At 30.3% G+C, this 15,029-nt stretch overlaps 1 protein-coding gene across 1 annotated transcript in view; it reads left to right on the top strand.

Moving 5' to 3' along the window:
- LOC143230355 (rho-associated protein kinase 2-like) overlaps positions 1–15,029 on the top strand; it is a 115,117-nt gene that overhangs the window by 78,038 nt on the left and 22,050 nt on the right. Inside the window, 10 exon segments of the mRNA XM_076463785.1 lie at positions 17–182; positions 590–696; positions 7,104–7,254; positions 8,485–8,645; positions 10,395–10,579; positions 11,151–11,220; positions 11,726–11,808; positions 13,607–13,793; positions 14,216–14,309; positions 14,775–14,869. Of these exon segments, the coding sequence (XP_076319900.1) occupies positions 17–182; positions 590–696; positions 7,104–7,254; positions 8,485–8,645; positions 10,395–10,579; positions 11,151–11,220; positions 11,726–11,808; positions 13,607–13,793; positions 14,216–14,309; positions 14,775–14,869 (1,299 nt within the window).

Consider the following 15,029-nt stretch of genomic DNA (forward strand, 5'->3'; position numbering starts at 1 on the left):
TTTGTTTGTTTTTTAGAGCAATGCATCTAAGGATCAAACTATTCAGGAACTTAATGAGAAGTTGACAGCTGCTCAGAATACGAAGATTTCCCAGGAGAGAGAAATCCTTGAACTTGAAACTAAAATTGAGAAGGAGAGGAGCTCACGTTAGCAAGCTTCTGATAGATCTCAGGAGTTGGAAAGTAAGGCTTATAACTTGTATGTTAATGTAATGAAAAGTGTAACTTTGTTTATTGAAATGTCTAGTAGGATATATATAAATTGTTAAAGTTAGTTAAAAGACTCATGAAAGGCTGAGACCACCAGATTGTAATTTGGTAATAAAATCTGTGTGATTTCATTTCATAACTCCTCTTAGTTTAATGTTTTATCAGTTAAAGTAGTAATATATCTATGATTTTAAGAACCTTGAATGTCATTTGTGTGTAATTTTTCAAAAATTACCCCAATATTTTTCCCTACAAGATTTCAAGAAGATTCATTAGACTAAACTACTTTGCAAAAAAACAAATTATGCTAATATTGCTAAGAATAGTTTTGTTTGTTTTTAACTTGATTATAATGAAATGATCTTTTCTTTCTTTTTCAGACCAAAGACAAGTTTTGCAGCAAGAAATAGAACGATTAAGGGAACGTGAGGCTATGTATACTTTAGAAAACCAAAAGCTTAATGACAAACATATTGAAATGGAAAAAGTAAGTAAAACGTTGGGTAGTATGGGTTTATCGTTTCATATCATCTTGTAACTGGTACCCTTGGTCATTTTATGCATAACATATTTAAAGGAATTCACCATCAACTAATTAGTAAGTAATTGATGAAAAACAAAACGTTACTGGATATATCTAGATTCTTTACTCAGCAAATACTTCATCATTCCCACTGATGAATCTGCTGAATGCTTTGTTTTCATTTGTAAAGATATTAAAAAGTGATAAAGTATCATACAAAAAAACATGGTTTATTGTACTTTGTTTTTTTGGTGTACATTGTTATCTTGTGTAATACTTAGTTTCCAAACTATGTAGAACACCATACAATTACAGGTTTACTTTACTGAAAAAGCTGCAACTGAGGATGTGATGGGTCGAAGTGGTAGTGGTCTGAAATACATTGAAAAACATGTAAAGAAATACTGTATTATTATTTTAAAAATCCATCATGAATCCATTCATAGTCATTAGTAATTTCAATAAATATAAAGAGAAAACTAAAGACTTATGAAACTTTACATTTTAATGACCTTTAGTATCTCTATTGATAAAATTAGTTTTCCAACCAATTTCAAGATCTTTTAAAAAACTGGTAAGTTAATGAATTATGTTTATGATGATGTTACTCAAAAATTATCTTTTTTCATAATAAAGAAATTCTAACAAAGTATGTACATTTACTTGACAGAATATTTATACATTTTAGGCAACATATATAAGTACAGGGACTATCTATGGGTTGTAACTTCAGTCTATAAGTTGCAGATTTATTTGTATTCAAACTATATTTTCATTCATAACAAATTTAAGTGAGAAAGATAAAGCTTTGCACATACTAAACTTGTAGAAATATTAAGACTTCCTTTCATGTGTTTCCATCAGCCAACCTAACCTGTAGTTAGGTCTTTCTAATGATGTCCCTTTAACCTAAATTATTTTATTCTGGATTTAGGAAGCTGAACTGATGTGTGTCAAATATTTTGTTGTGGGGAAATAGATGTTATGAGATAACCAGCTCGTTCCTACTAGGCATTTATTCTTTTGGCCTCATGCTTTTGCTGTCATTTGATGTATTACTAACATGTTGAAATACTGCCAGGTGCCTTTACAGAGATATTTCTGTATCTGATATATCAGAATAAATCATTTGTCTTTAAAGTGATGCTGTTCATCACCTGCATGGATACTGCCATGGTAGTAACTATGTGTATGCCTAAAATGTGTAGCATCTTCTACCAGTCATTATATGAATGACAGTCTAATATGAGGTCTGTTCAAAAAATACGCGGACTGTTTGAATTGCGCGACTCTAGTTGGTTCCAGGGGAATCCGCTTGATGTCACTAGGTTCGCACAGATCAGCTGATTACGACGCCATTTCCCAATTGCAGATATCTTTATTTGTGTATTAGCTACGCGGTTTTAAGTGAAGTGCGATTTTTTTGTTTGGCGGATTTCAGAATGAATGACCTGAAGGAGCAATGACTTGCTGTGAAATTTTGTGTTAAACTTGGAAAATCTGTGTCTGAAACTTTTGCTATGCTTAACACGGCTTACGGTGATGTTGCTATGAAGTGTACGGCATGTTTCAAGTGGCATGAACGTTTTAAGGATGGTCGACAGTCCATTGAAGATGATGAGCGTCCTGGACGTTTTTCCACGTCAACTGACAACCCACATGTCGACAAAATCAACACCCTGATGTAGGCAAATCGACGCCTGACTGTCAGGGAGCTTGCTGAAGAGTGTGGGATATCAGTTGGATCTTGTTATGAGATTTTGACCGAAAAATTGAAGATGCATCACGTTGCTGCGAAATTTGTGCCACACCTGATGACGGACGAACAATAAGCCCATCGTGTCCAGGTTTGTCAGGAACTGCTTGATCGTTCAGAAGAAGATGAAAACTTCTTGTCAAGGATCATAACAGGTGATGAATCATTGAAACGAAGGTCCAATCGTCCCAGTGGATGGGTGAAAGATCCCCCAGACCCAAAAAAGCTCGCCAAGTCCGATCCAAGGTCAAGGTGATGCTGACAGTTTTCTTCGATGCTAAAGGTGTTGTTCACCACGAGTACCTCCTCGAAGGCTCCACAGTGAACCAGGAGCTGGAGGACATTACAAAAGAAGCGTACCAGGACTGTTTCAACAAGTGGAAACACCGTTGGGATAAGTGTGTGCGTTGGGGAAGAGAGTACTTTGAAGGGGTCCCAGACCTGTAACTTCTAAATAAAGTACATTTTGTTTTATGACGTCAGTCCGCGTATTTTTTGAACAGACCTTGTAGTTTAGAAGTTCTAGTGTAAAACACAATGCTAGACTAAGCTGTGCAAAGGTAACCTATTCGTGCAGGAAATCTAAAGTAATACATGCTAATGGAAGCTCTGATTTTGACACTGTCAAATGTATTTATCCACCTGAACTTGCTTGAAGGGAGAAAAAAAAAAAAAACTACTACAAACAAAACACATTACTTGGATTTAGATATAAACGTAGTTAATCTATCCCATAACCAGAATGTCTCGGTGGCAGGGATTGGGGTAGAAAATTTGTGCTAACTCGGAAACTAAAGTTTCTATTTCCAATATAAATATTCCACCTAAGTCAAACTACTATTCACAATTTATTAGGTATATTAGAATTTATTCAACAATACAATATTTTGTGAACAGAGCTTATAAACTTATTTTTCAGAGAAAAGGTTTTTCCACATTTTGGACACCATATTTCTTCAGTTTTGTACAAGAATCTTATGCTATCAGTTATGGAATTACTAATTTTACAGGATATTATAAAGTTTTCAAAACTATATTCTGTCTACACTTTAATTTCTTAAATATTTTTAAGATAAAAATAAACAACTTTATTATAATGACTTTCATTAGTTTAGCTCATTTTTATATATTTTTATCACTTCCCATATTTTACAGCACATAATATTTACAACAAAGAATATTTAAAAACAAATCAGTATATGAAATCATTTTTCTGTCTTTGAATGGAATTCTTATAACCATTAGAAATAGCTGAATTTACTGTTAGTCTCCATGTTAAGGAGTCATAAATAATAGATTATTTTTCAAATGGCAAGCTTATTTTCTCTATTCAGTGCATGTACTAGTGTTTTCAGAGAGTAAGCTATACTGGCTTGATGTGACAACAAGGAAAAAGACCAAGATGTCTTTTTGAAGTGAGCAGTTTAAAAACTGTTACATTTTGCAAATAAGAGCTGTAATGGATGGTAATTTTCATGAGAATTCTGAACACTTAACTGCTCAGCACAAAAGAACCAGGTGAAATTGCTCAACTATATTGACACTGATTGTCTTGGATTATTATTATTACACTGGGGAACACTCATTTTGTTACATTTAAAAAAAGACCTTTCTATAGTCAATTTGAGTGTGTTGATTTCAAATCTGAAGTCGGTTTTTGTCTGCAAGCTACAGATTTTATGCAATTTGACATTTTTATTTATTTTTTAAGGCAGACCATTGCATTTTCCTTTGGTCCAGTCTCGAAGCATTTCCTCACAATTGTGGCACACAACATGAGGAGCCCATTGCTTGTCTTGATCACCAAGATGAACTTCAAAATATGCCTTGTAGGCACGCTTGACGAACGAGGATATGTTACGTCTCTGACGATTGAGTGTGTAGCATCCACATATGTAGCAGAAGGCATCAGGCTTGTTTCTGCAATGATATCTATTTTTGGAAGCCATGTTTGATCTGAAACAAAAGAAGAATGATCAAAATATTAGAATCTATATATATATATGGACGTGAAAATGCTTATACATGGTTTACGCAAGTTCACATTTGTACAATTTCATTAACCTCAAATTGCATACAAACTAGAGCTTGTAGAGAAAAACTAATTTCAGATTTGAAATCAGCGCCTACAACTCCTTCAGAATCAGTTAAAATATCCAATGCAACTCAAAGTTACTGAAAAAGTGTTCCCCAGTGTTATCTATTATAAATACACTAACATATTTACCAATTTTTTTCATTAATTGTAAGCTTAATCATATTTGTGTACAGATTAATTTTTATATTTTAATCTACAGTTGTCTGGGGAAAGACTAGGTAGAATTTAGGTTATGGGAGCAAAACTGAAAAATGCATTTTTTTTAACTTCACATGTTAGACAAAGGATGATTTTTGGAGGCTTTTTATAGGTAAAGAAAAATGTCTTATATGCCATTAAACATGCTTGCATACTTATTTGTTGGTTCTTAAGATTCCAGTTTATTACATTTCATTGCCTGCTTTTGTATAGTGGATAGTAAAAATGTGGGATTGTGTTAGATGCAGCCCTCAGTATATTTAGTAAATTGGTAGTGTTAATTTATTCATTGCATTATTTTATTATTAACTGAATTTTGTCTTAGCTTCACAAAAATTAGTTTTTTTAGTTTTTGTTGCTATCCAACTCTCCAGTTAAAGTGACATGTCATATTAATTAGTCTTGGGTGTTAAGGTACTCTGAAGTTGCACTATAAGAACCATTTGATCCTCTGTGTGAATTGGTCAAAGTGTGTTACAATATATTATTTTTAAAAATTAATTATATAGCATAAATATTGTATATCAGTAATAATGGCACCACAATATAGTTTATAATTTAATTATATATGTTTTAATTTTTTAATTTGAAGGACAATATAATAAAAATATGCCAAATGTATGTTTTTGTCTTGCTTATGAATTTATATTTTATTATGCCTACTATACAATGTGCATACTGATTAATGAATTAGAAACTCAAACTTCAGACATTTACAAGCTAGAATATAAAATAAGAATCTCCCACTTCTTTGGTTTTCTGAGATAATATATTTTGCAAACCTACAGGGGAAGCCCACCCATTACTGTTTTATTGGAATCTCTTGTCTACTAATATTTATTTCTTTTAAGTACATGGTTATAACCAATAAAAGGAGCACTTTCAAAGCTTTGTAATCCTGAAAATAGTCTGTAATTGATATGAAAGGGTAATTTATCTAGAAATTTTAAAATCTAGTGCATCATTTTTCTGAACAAAAATGAAATTTTTTTAAAACTTGTGTATAGCTTATAGAAAAGCAGCTAAATTACAGTGGTTTTATTTGTATTACTATAGTAATCTGATAAGTTTTGGGTTTGTAAGAATGCATCTGTGAAATCTACAGAAATTGTCTTATCTTTCCATTCAAGATTATATTTAATTTCCACTTAATTATTGGGAGTAAGAACTTACATACTTTGTACACCTATACTACCCTGGTAGAATAATTTAACATCCAAATACCTACCATGGTTATTGGATCAGCCTGAATTTTGCAAAGAACCATATCATAAATGTTTTCTTGCAATTTTATCCTTTTAGATGGTCCATTTTGCAACTTCTGTACTATAAACAAGTTTAAGTCCTCTCCCACTGTGTTCTCACTTCTTGTAATTGCTCTACACAGCTTTATTTGCTGTTTATGGTATCACATCATCAGTTTAATGGCAGGAGCAGTGATATATTGCATTATGCTTAGCATACTTCTATTTCAGCTGCAACAGTAAAATAAATATAGGTATGTGTGAAAAAGTTAAAATATAAACTCATAGGGGAAGTAGCTTAGCACTTTGTTGTCATTACTGATTTTTGTATTTACCATATATTTGTTGATCACCTGCTGTAATGTGTTTTTCAAGGCTGGTTTGTTAATATATGTGTTTAGATGACTGAAATGTGTGTCAGCTTACACTCCATACCTTTCAGACTAGTTCTGATACTTTCATAATGCATAATCTTACATTTACCAAGGAAAGTGTTAAAAAGAATGGATAATGCAATGTTTTCTCTCATTATTATTATTATTATTACTGTTATAAATTTTTATTATGTGGACTATTTTGCAACTTTAGTTTAATATATAGATTTAGGATTAAATCACCTCATGAGATATTTATTGGAAAACTGTTAATAGTGAGGTTACCAAACTAATGAATCAATGAATTATAATATTTATAAGTAATTGTATATTAATTTAATTATTCATTATTGGGTTAAATTTTAGTTCTGATCTGTGTAGGGAGCTTGCTCGGATTGGAACTTTATGATAGTTTATGATTTAGTGCTGGAGTTCATGTGAATGTAAGAAACATCATAACAAGGTGCAGGATTAAGTCTTTATATTATAATTTTAGCCCTTTACATAACAAGTAACACTTGTGGTAAAATTGCTGAAAAAGTAAAGAAAGTGATATACTAAAGTCTATTAAATAGGTGTCATAAAATCTATTGCCAGATTACAGATTTACTGGTTTCCTTATAAATTCAAATATTGTAAGTTTTTTTTCTACCATAGTATTTTATGCTAATATATAAACTTTTACATCATTTTCTTGTCAGCAACGTGCCATGCTTGAGCTTGAAGTGAAAAATCTTCAAAATAAATATGAGCAAGAAGCAGCCACCCATCAGGAAGACATTGCAAACTTTACAGCAGACAAGAAACGACTTCTGTCCTCAACAGAAGAAGCTAATATGGAAGCCATACAATGTAAGTTACATAACAGTACTCTAGTCACGTTCTTCATTGTTAGTCTTAGGAGAAGTTCAGTGTGTCTATGAGAAGTAGTAATGTCCTTGCTAATTCATTTTTATACAGTTGTTTAGTGAAAAACTGAACTCATTACAATAAACTTTTATAACTACTTTTAAGTGTAAAGTCATATGAAGTGACAAAAATTGTCACTTAGTAAGGACTTAAGATTGAAACAGTGTGCAAGTTCTATGTGAAGGGTTTTCTACTGTTTATAAATTTTATAAAATTGCCTGCTAGTATCTTCAATGGAGAAAGAACAACATTGTTTAAATAATATGTAATAGCTGTTGTCATTGACCTGAAAGTTTAAAATGAAGTTTTACATTTTATAGAAGCTAATTGAACTCTACAGTTTATAATTTAATTATATGTAATGTTAACTTTAAGCTTAGATGCTTTGAAATATTTGTAGAAAAAAAAATAGTTTTTTTCATAATGCTTCAAGTTCACGATGTTCATGAACTATTGCAGTTTGCATGGATAAACGTTGAAGCCCAACATGAACTTTAAACTTGTACACTACTAATGAGAAACTTTTATACTATTTAATGTATACATGTTTGTAAGAATAATGCTAAAAGAGGCTAAAAAGATTACAGTTGTAAAAGCATATATCTGTTGTTAACTTTGATAGAACAGTGCACACTATATCTGTCTGAGGGAATTGCTGACAATGGGATGAATTTAAAATCTTATACTTTTCTGAGGGTTAAAAACATGAAGATACCAGAAGACATCTTTAGATAATAGTACATTTATTTATTTAGTTTCTTCAGTGACTTAGATATGCATTCAATACACAGATTTAATCATGATAACAATCACAATGTTCTGTTTGCACAGTATCATATATAATATCCATGTAAAAGATTTCAGCTAAGGAATCACAAAATTGTTATATATGTAAAATGTTTAACTATGATATTCATGTTTTAAGATATAACAATTTTCCTCCACCCCTTTCTTTTACCCAAACTGATCACACAACAGTTGGTTTGTTTTTACTGTGCAGTAATCAAAATTATTTTTAATCATCTTACTTTTTTTTTCACAACACTATTTATTCCAGAAATGTAATAATCTACATGTTAATTTTAAAGTGACTCATAAGCTTAAAGAGTAGTTTGAAATGTATCTAGAGGATATTTGGATAACAAATTTGCTAACTGGAATTTTTTAAAACAGCTTTGAAAACCAAGCTGAGTGAAGAGAAGAACCTTCGACAAAAAGCAGAGTCCATCAGTCAGGAGAAGGAGAGACAAATATCAATGTTGTCTGTGGATTATAGGAGTTTACAGCAGCAATTACAAAAAGTTGAGGGAGAGTACCGACAGGAAGTGGACAAGGTACGGTCTGCAGTTTTAATGGATACTCTTTTGAAGATTAAATTGTAATGACTTACCTTTGTTCAGAAGATACAAACTACATATATAATATATTCTCTTTTGGATAAGATATTGTATAAGCTGCTTCACTGATATTGAACTCAGACTAAAACGTTAATGGTTTCGTATTCAGATAAAATATATATGCTAATGTTTGAGCTACTCTTCTGGATAAGGTGCAGACTGCATCTGTAGTGACTAAACCTGTTTTCTTTCTTAATATTTTTTAGGTGAAGGATTTTATTTGGGGACTGATATGTCACTGAAAATTTTTTTATTGAAGGTTATTCTCTATTTTACTCATGATGCTGTTTTAAGGGTACTTAGCTTCTTACACCAAAATTTATCAAGAAATAAAACCCTTAAACCTGCAAAATATATAGAGTAAAAAGGGGTTAAGTTTAGATATAAGTAAATTTTTTCTCTGCTCTGTTGAAGTAAAACCTTACTTATGGAGAAAGGATGTAGAGTACGATTGAAGTATGATTTCATGGTTGTTTCTCATGTGGGTTTTGTTTGAAGAAATGTCTTTAAAGTTTAATTTTAAAACACTATAATATACAGTAGTCCATCATGTATACAACGCTTCACAATTAGCCACGAAAAATGAGAAAACCCTTACTAGCTAATTAGTAGTGAAAATTAGTGTTTTTTGAGGTGTCAGATCATACATGGTGAGTAGTTATTCTGCAGCTTGCTGTAAAAATGTTACATGTATCAAAGTATTCTTAATGCATTTATTAATCATTTTAAGCCCAGTAACTCATTGAAAATACATTTCGCTTCAACTCTTTTTATCACACAAAGTGAAGAGAAACAAACGTTCTAACAAACTTGGGTTATCTTTTAGGCTCCAAAGGTTTTGTGAAGCTTGAAAGAATTTTAAATCTAGGTTTCTGCCATGAATTTTAATTTTTAATTTACATCAATCACATTTTTTGTGCATAGATAGATTTTTTCTCACAATGCCTCAATAAAAGTAAAAAATGTAAAACCTCATCTCTCTTTCATATGCTGAAAATGAACAACAGAACACTTCTTGATATCATATCTACTAGACTAATGAAAAATGAAAGTGACCCTCTTAAATGTACAAAACAAACAAACAATTTGTCATATTTTACATATATGTTTTATTAATTTAAAATGTGATGAGTTATAAAATAAATGTAATTGGTGAATAAACTTCTTCATGTAAAACACAAACAAAACAGTTTTAAGTTATTATTATTGAACTGTTAACCATTATAATTATATCAATTTTCTTTATCATTTGATTGTGTGTACAGTATATTAACCATTATGCTTAAGCCTTAATAATAGCAACTTGATCATTCATTACCTGGTTATTGATCTTTTGAACGGTGACTTCCTGTCAGATACAACTTTTTTTTAATCATGACAGGTAGGTTGGTCATATCTAAGAGAGACTAATTTAGATACTTGTGATAATGAAGAACCAGTTTTACTTCATATGAAGTTTATTTAATTAAATGGAAAACAAAGTGTGGTATATTGTAAGTGACGGATTATGTCAGTACTGTTGTTTACAAATTAATCTGTATTCCACTAAACATATAAAACATGCTTATTTTGGGGACTTATGTTAATATTAGCTTTGTAGTTAATTGTATATCTGCTCTGTTAGATCAAATCACATATTTTATTACAACATTTAAGAGTATTACATTTTTTTACTTAACACTTAAGGTTAAAGCTCTAACAATCCAGTTGGAAGATGAGGTACAAAAACGCAATGGATTGCAGGCTGAGATGTCAGCTCAGTTAACTGACTTAAACCTAACCAGGAATCGGGAAAGACAACAGACTAAAGAACTTTTGGAACTGAGGGAATATGTGAAGAATTTGCAGGAAGAACTTAAAGAAACTAAAATGTAAGTGTGAATGTTTTATGTAAAGGAAATTGTTAAAACATAAAGTGGTAACATATTTGTTAGTTTTTGTTTTTTTTATTCATTATGTTGTAAAGCACTTTCGTTCCAAGACATTTTGGTAAGCTATGAAGAAATTTTTAATGTAATTTTAAAACTTTCTATTACAATGCCAAAAGAATTATAATTTTGACACTTTTTTTTTTCTTGGGATGTGAAAAAAGCTTTATAATTTGAACAATTACTGCTATAGTATCAATATAGTAATTTATTTTTGGTGATGTGTAAAAAACATGAGAATGCAGCACTTAATGCTAGGATATTTAAATTGTGTCTTGTCTTTTTACTGCCAGTACTTGAAAGTGGCATGTGTTATAATTTTGACATAGTCTGCTGGGGAGAAAAGTATTATAGTCTGATGCTTGGTACTATGAGTAAAGTTTTTATCATTTTGACTCTGTTTGCTAGGAAGTAGTGTAATACTGACACTTCTTACTATGTAGTGTTGTAAGTCTTCCAGTCAGTTTGTTTAGATTGATGAATGTTATTTAAAAGGACATTGTTATTAATCTAGTTCCAAGAGTTCTAATGAATTCCATATGAAGGATCTGCAAGACCAACTAGAAGCTGAACAGTACTTCTCAGTAAGTATGATTATATTCTATAATTATTTTGATTTATTTTGTAAAAGTTAAATGTTATATTTATAGTCCTCACATCTTGCATATATCCTTTTATCTTTCAAAGTTTCAATGAATCATTTATTTTAATAACATTAGTCAAAGCTCATAGGTAATTTATTGTACTGAGTTATTCATTTTGCTTGATGAACCAAGTGAGCACTTCAGCTGGGAATAGTAAAATCATACTCATGATATATTGTTTGTCTCCCAATTTAGTTTTAAATGTCTTTTTTTGTGTTTTTTTCCAGCAGACAATTAAGATCAGTTACAGTGTACATAGAAGCATTGCACTTGGATAGTCATTTATTTTCATCAGTGATTTAAAAAAAAAAGTGTATTGATAGAACTGGTAGAAATATACTATTTTAAGATATTTTTGGTAGTTTTCTATTTTTGTCGGGTTTTCATACCATATTTGTTTTATCCCCCCCCCTTTTTTTTTCTTTTTTTTTTTTTTTTTTGCTAGACCCTGTACAAAACACAGGTAAAAGAAAACAAAGAAGAATTAGAAGAAAAAGAACGAGTTGTTCAAGAGCTTCAAGAAGAAAGGTGTGTTTTGAAAATTAATCCATGATACATATTTCAGAATCTAAGATAATGCATAATACGTATTTATGGACCTAGGTTAAAAGTTCCTGAATCAATGAAAACACTAGGGGATAAACTCATGTGTTACATATTATGTATGTAACAATTTTGACTTTTGAAATTTTGTTTAGCAAAAACAATTTTTTTGAATGGATATAGATAGGATTTAATCCTCGAACTTCATATTCATAGTGTGTGCATTTTGTGCATTTCCATATAAGCCAAATCCCCTTGGATTTTTTTCACATAGGCAGCATTATTAAGTGTATTACTAGATGTATGAGAAAGATGTACATATTTTAAGTAAATAAAGTGGTAGTCCACTAACATCAATCATGGAAAATGTATAATTAAAAATAATTTTATTCCACTAGAGAGTAAGCTTGTTCTTTGCATGCAAAACATATTTAAATTTTTAAGTCTAATTGTTAGTTTCTAGGCACTAATACTGAGATAATTGGAAACAAATATGTTATAAGATTTGAAAGTTATAGTCTCAATAAATGTAAAAGTTAACTGTTATTGTGTGTTTTATTTTGTAAATTTCTTATTGCATGTGTGTCTAAATTGCATTTGTACATAACATCTAAAACATAATTTTCTTTTTTGTGCACTATATTAGCTGTAGAGCATCAAGAATGAATGAGTTTGTGGCAGTGATTATAAAAGCTAATTGCTATAGATTATATAGCTGGTAAACTCGTGCTTCTTGTATGGAAAGTAGACCTAATTGTTGATTTTTAGGTTTCTGTTGAAATTTGTATTGAAATGTAATGGTATTAAGTTATTTATGTGCCACAGAAAGGTAAAGAATTAACTTAATGCATTTATTAATGTTACTGGAGTAATTGTCTTTAAAGTTAATATCATAAATATCATAGTTTTGCACTTGAATAGAACAATAAACATAAAACATCATTCACATTTGCACTCATGTGAATGTAGAAATACCATTGTACATTTAATCAGTAGGAATAATGGAATCCATGTGAGCTAATGTGCATACACATATGAACTGACTGATGCACATTGTTGTATTTATTTACATAGATAAGAGTATATATTAATGTACAAAATTTTAAATCTTTCACTGTATTTGTAGAATTAGTACATTACCATTAACTTCAAATTTTATACAAATTAAAAAGAAAATATTTTGTACATTTTAATGTAGTTAAAATTTATAGACATCCTAAAATTATCAAAACAACAAAAATTTGTTGTCTATTAGAATTTACTTCTTTTTCATGACATAATTCTTTGATTATATCATTATGAAACCTAAATTTGGTTCAATGACATTTTGGCAAAAACACTTATAAATAAAGCTATACAAGAAGTAGACATATCTGTAGTTACTATTAACAAATGTGGAACAAGAAGGTGCAATTATGTCTAATAACTAATGTACTTTATTGTTTTAATTGTGATCTATTTACGTTGTTATGCAAGTTTTTGTAACATAAATTACTTTTTGTTATAACTTTAAACTGTGTTCCTGTTATCTTGGCATTAACACTGAGTCTAACAGACATGGCTGCTAACTAGTGGGCTATGAAAATAGTGTTCTTAGGTAAAAGATCTCTGAAAGGCTTTTTTTCAAGACACTCCAGTGAATTAGGTAATGTACTTTTGATTACATGCAAGACTTTAATGACTGCCAGTATTTGTCAGTGTTTTTCTATTAAATACAAGTAGCTCAGAATGCACTTTGGTAAATGTTGAGGAGGTCATTTATCATGTCTTGTCACTCTTACAGAGATGGTCTGTTGCATCAATTGGAGCTAGCCAATGCTCGGGCTGAATCTGAAGCATTGGCTCGCAGAATCGCTGAGGAAACAATCTCTGATCTAGAGAAGGAGAAGATGATGAAAGACATAGAAATCAAAGAATTAATAAGTAGACATCGCATCGATCTTTCCAACAAAGATATTGTTATTTCAACTGTAAGGGTTGAGTTTTTAGTACTTACTTATCATAGACAAAATTCTTTGAGTGCAGAGTATATTTTCATTGCAAATTTTGTATAATTATCCTAGATCACTTGATACTGAAAAATACATTTTTGAAAGATTTTTCGTAATTCAATTTAACTAATTATGTAATCTTAGATAACTTAAAATAATTCTTTGCATATGTTTTTATATGCAAGTATACTTGCATGAAACTTCAAATTAATGCCTAGTTTGAGGATGTCTGGTATTCTGTGTAGAGTACTTAAAAAAAGTAATGTTTGGTTTGAACGATTTAAAGTACAGTTTAATTAGATGTTTTTAAAGGTATATTAATTAAAATATTGTAAAGGAATATTTTGTGGAACATATTGAAGCATTTAGTAATGCTTTCTTTGACATTAATTTTGTACTAGATAAAAGACAAAGAGGCTGACATAAAAAAAAATCTGGAACAAATCTCAAAAGAAAAAGATGAACTTAATGACAAATTGAAGAGTACATTTGAAGGTAAGCATGTGGTGAAGCAGGTTTAGATATCTTCAGTAAAGAGTACATATTTTAAAGAATGTAAATATTATGTAATAAAGATATTGTTAAGTGTTTTTAAAATACTTTTTACCATATCTTTATTTTCTTGTTATAAAATTTATATCTATGATATGGTCAAATTTAATAGTTTTAATGAGTAAGTTTAAAAAAATCAAAATATTCAGGAAAATGTGTATGTTTAGAAATGTGGTTGGTGGTTCTTTGACATAATTGATGAATATATAATAACCTATACTTTTATTTTTCAGCTAAAAACAATATTGTTCCTTTCAACTCATTATTGATAACTTCATACATCTTATTATTTACATTTGTAAAACGCAACTTTGAGACATTTCACTCGCTATTGGTAATTTGTATTTTGTATAAGTAAGCTTTGTGTTTTGGTATTGCATCATCAGAGAAAATTTTCATACGTTGCAGAATTGAAAAACACACTTAACCAGTCTCAAGGTACAGATGGGAAGCTTGATCAACTTCAAAAACAGCTTAATACAGAGAAGATGCTGAAACAACAGGTTTGTCCACTAGTCATGCATTAGGTAAAATAATGATGAAAAACAACAGCAACAATGAACATTTGATACGTGTACAGTATCAAATATTTAATTCTTAAATGTTTTGGCATATACCTATTCCATCTTCAGCAAGCTTCTATGTAGAGCCAGTTTGTATTCA

Source organism: Tachypleus tridentatus, chromosome 10, assembly GCF_004210375.1.
Source record: "Tachypleus tridentatus isolate NWPU-2018 chromosome 10, ASM421037v1, whole genome shotgun sequence".
In the NCBI taxonomy this organism is placed as follows: domain Eukaryota; kingdom Metazoa; phylum Arthropoda; class Merostomata; order Xiphosura; family Limulidae; genus Tachypleus; species Tachypleus tridentatus.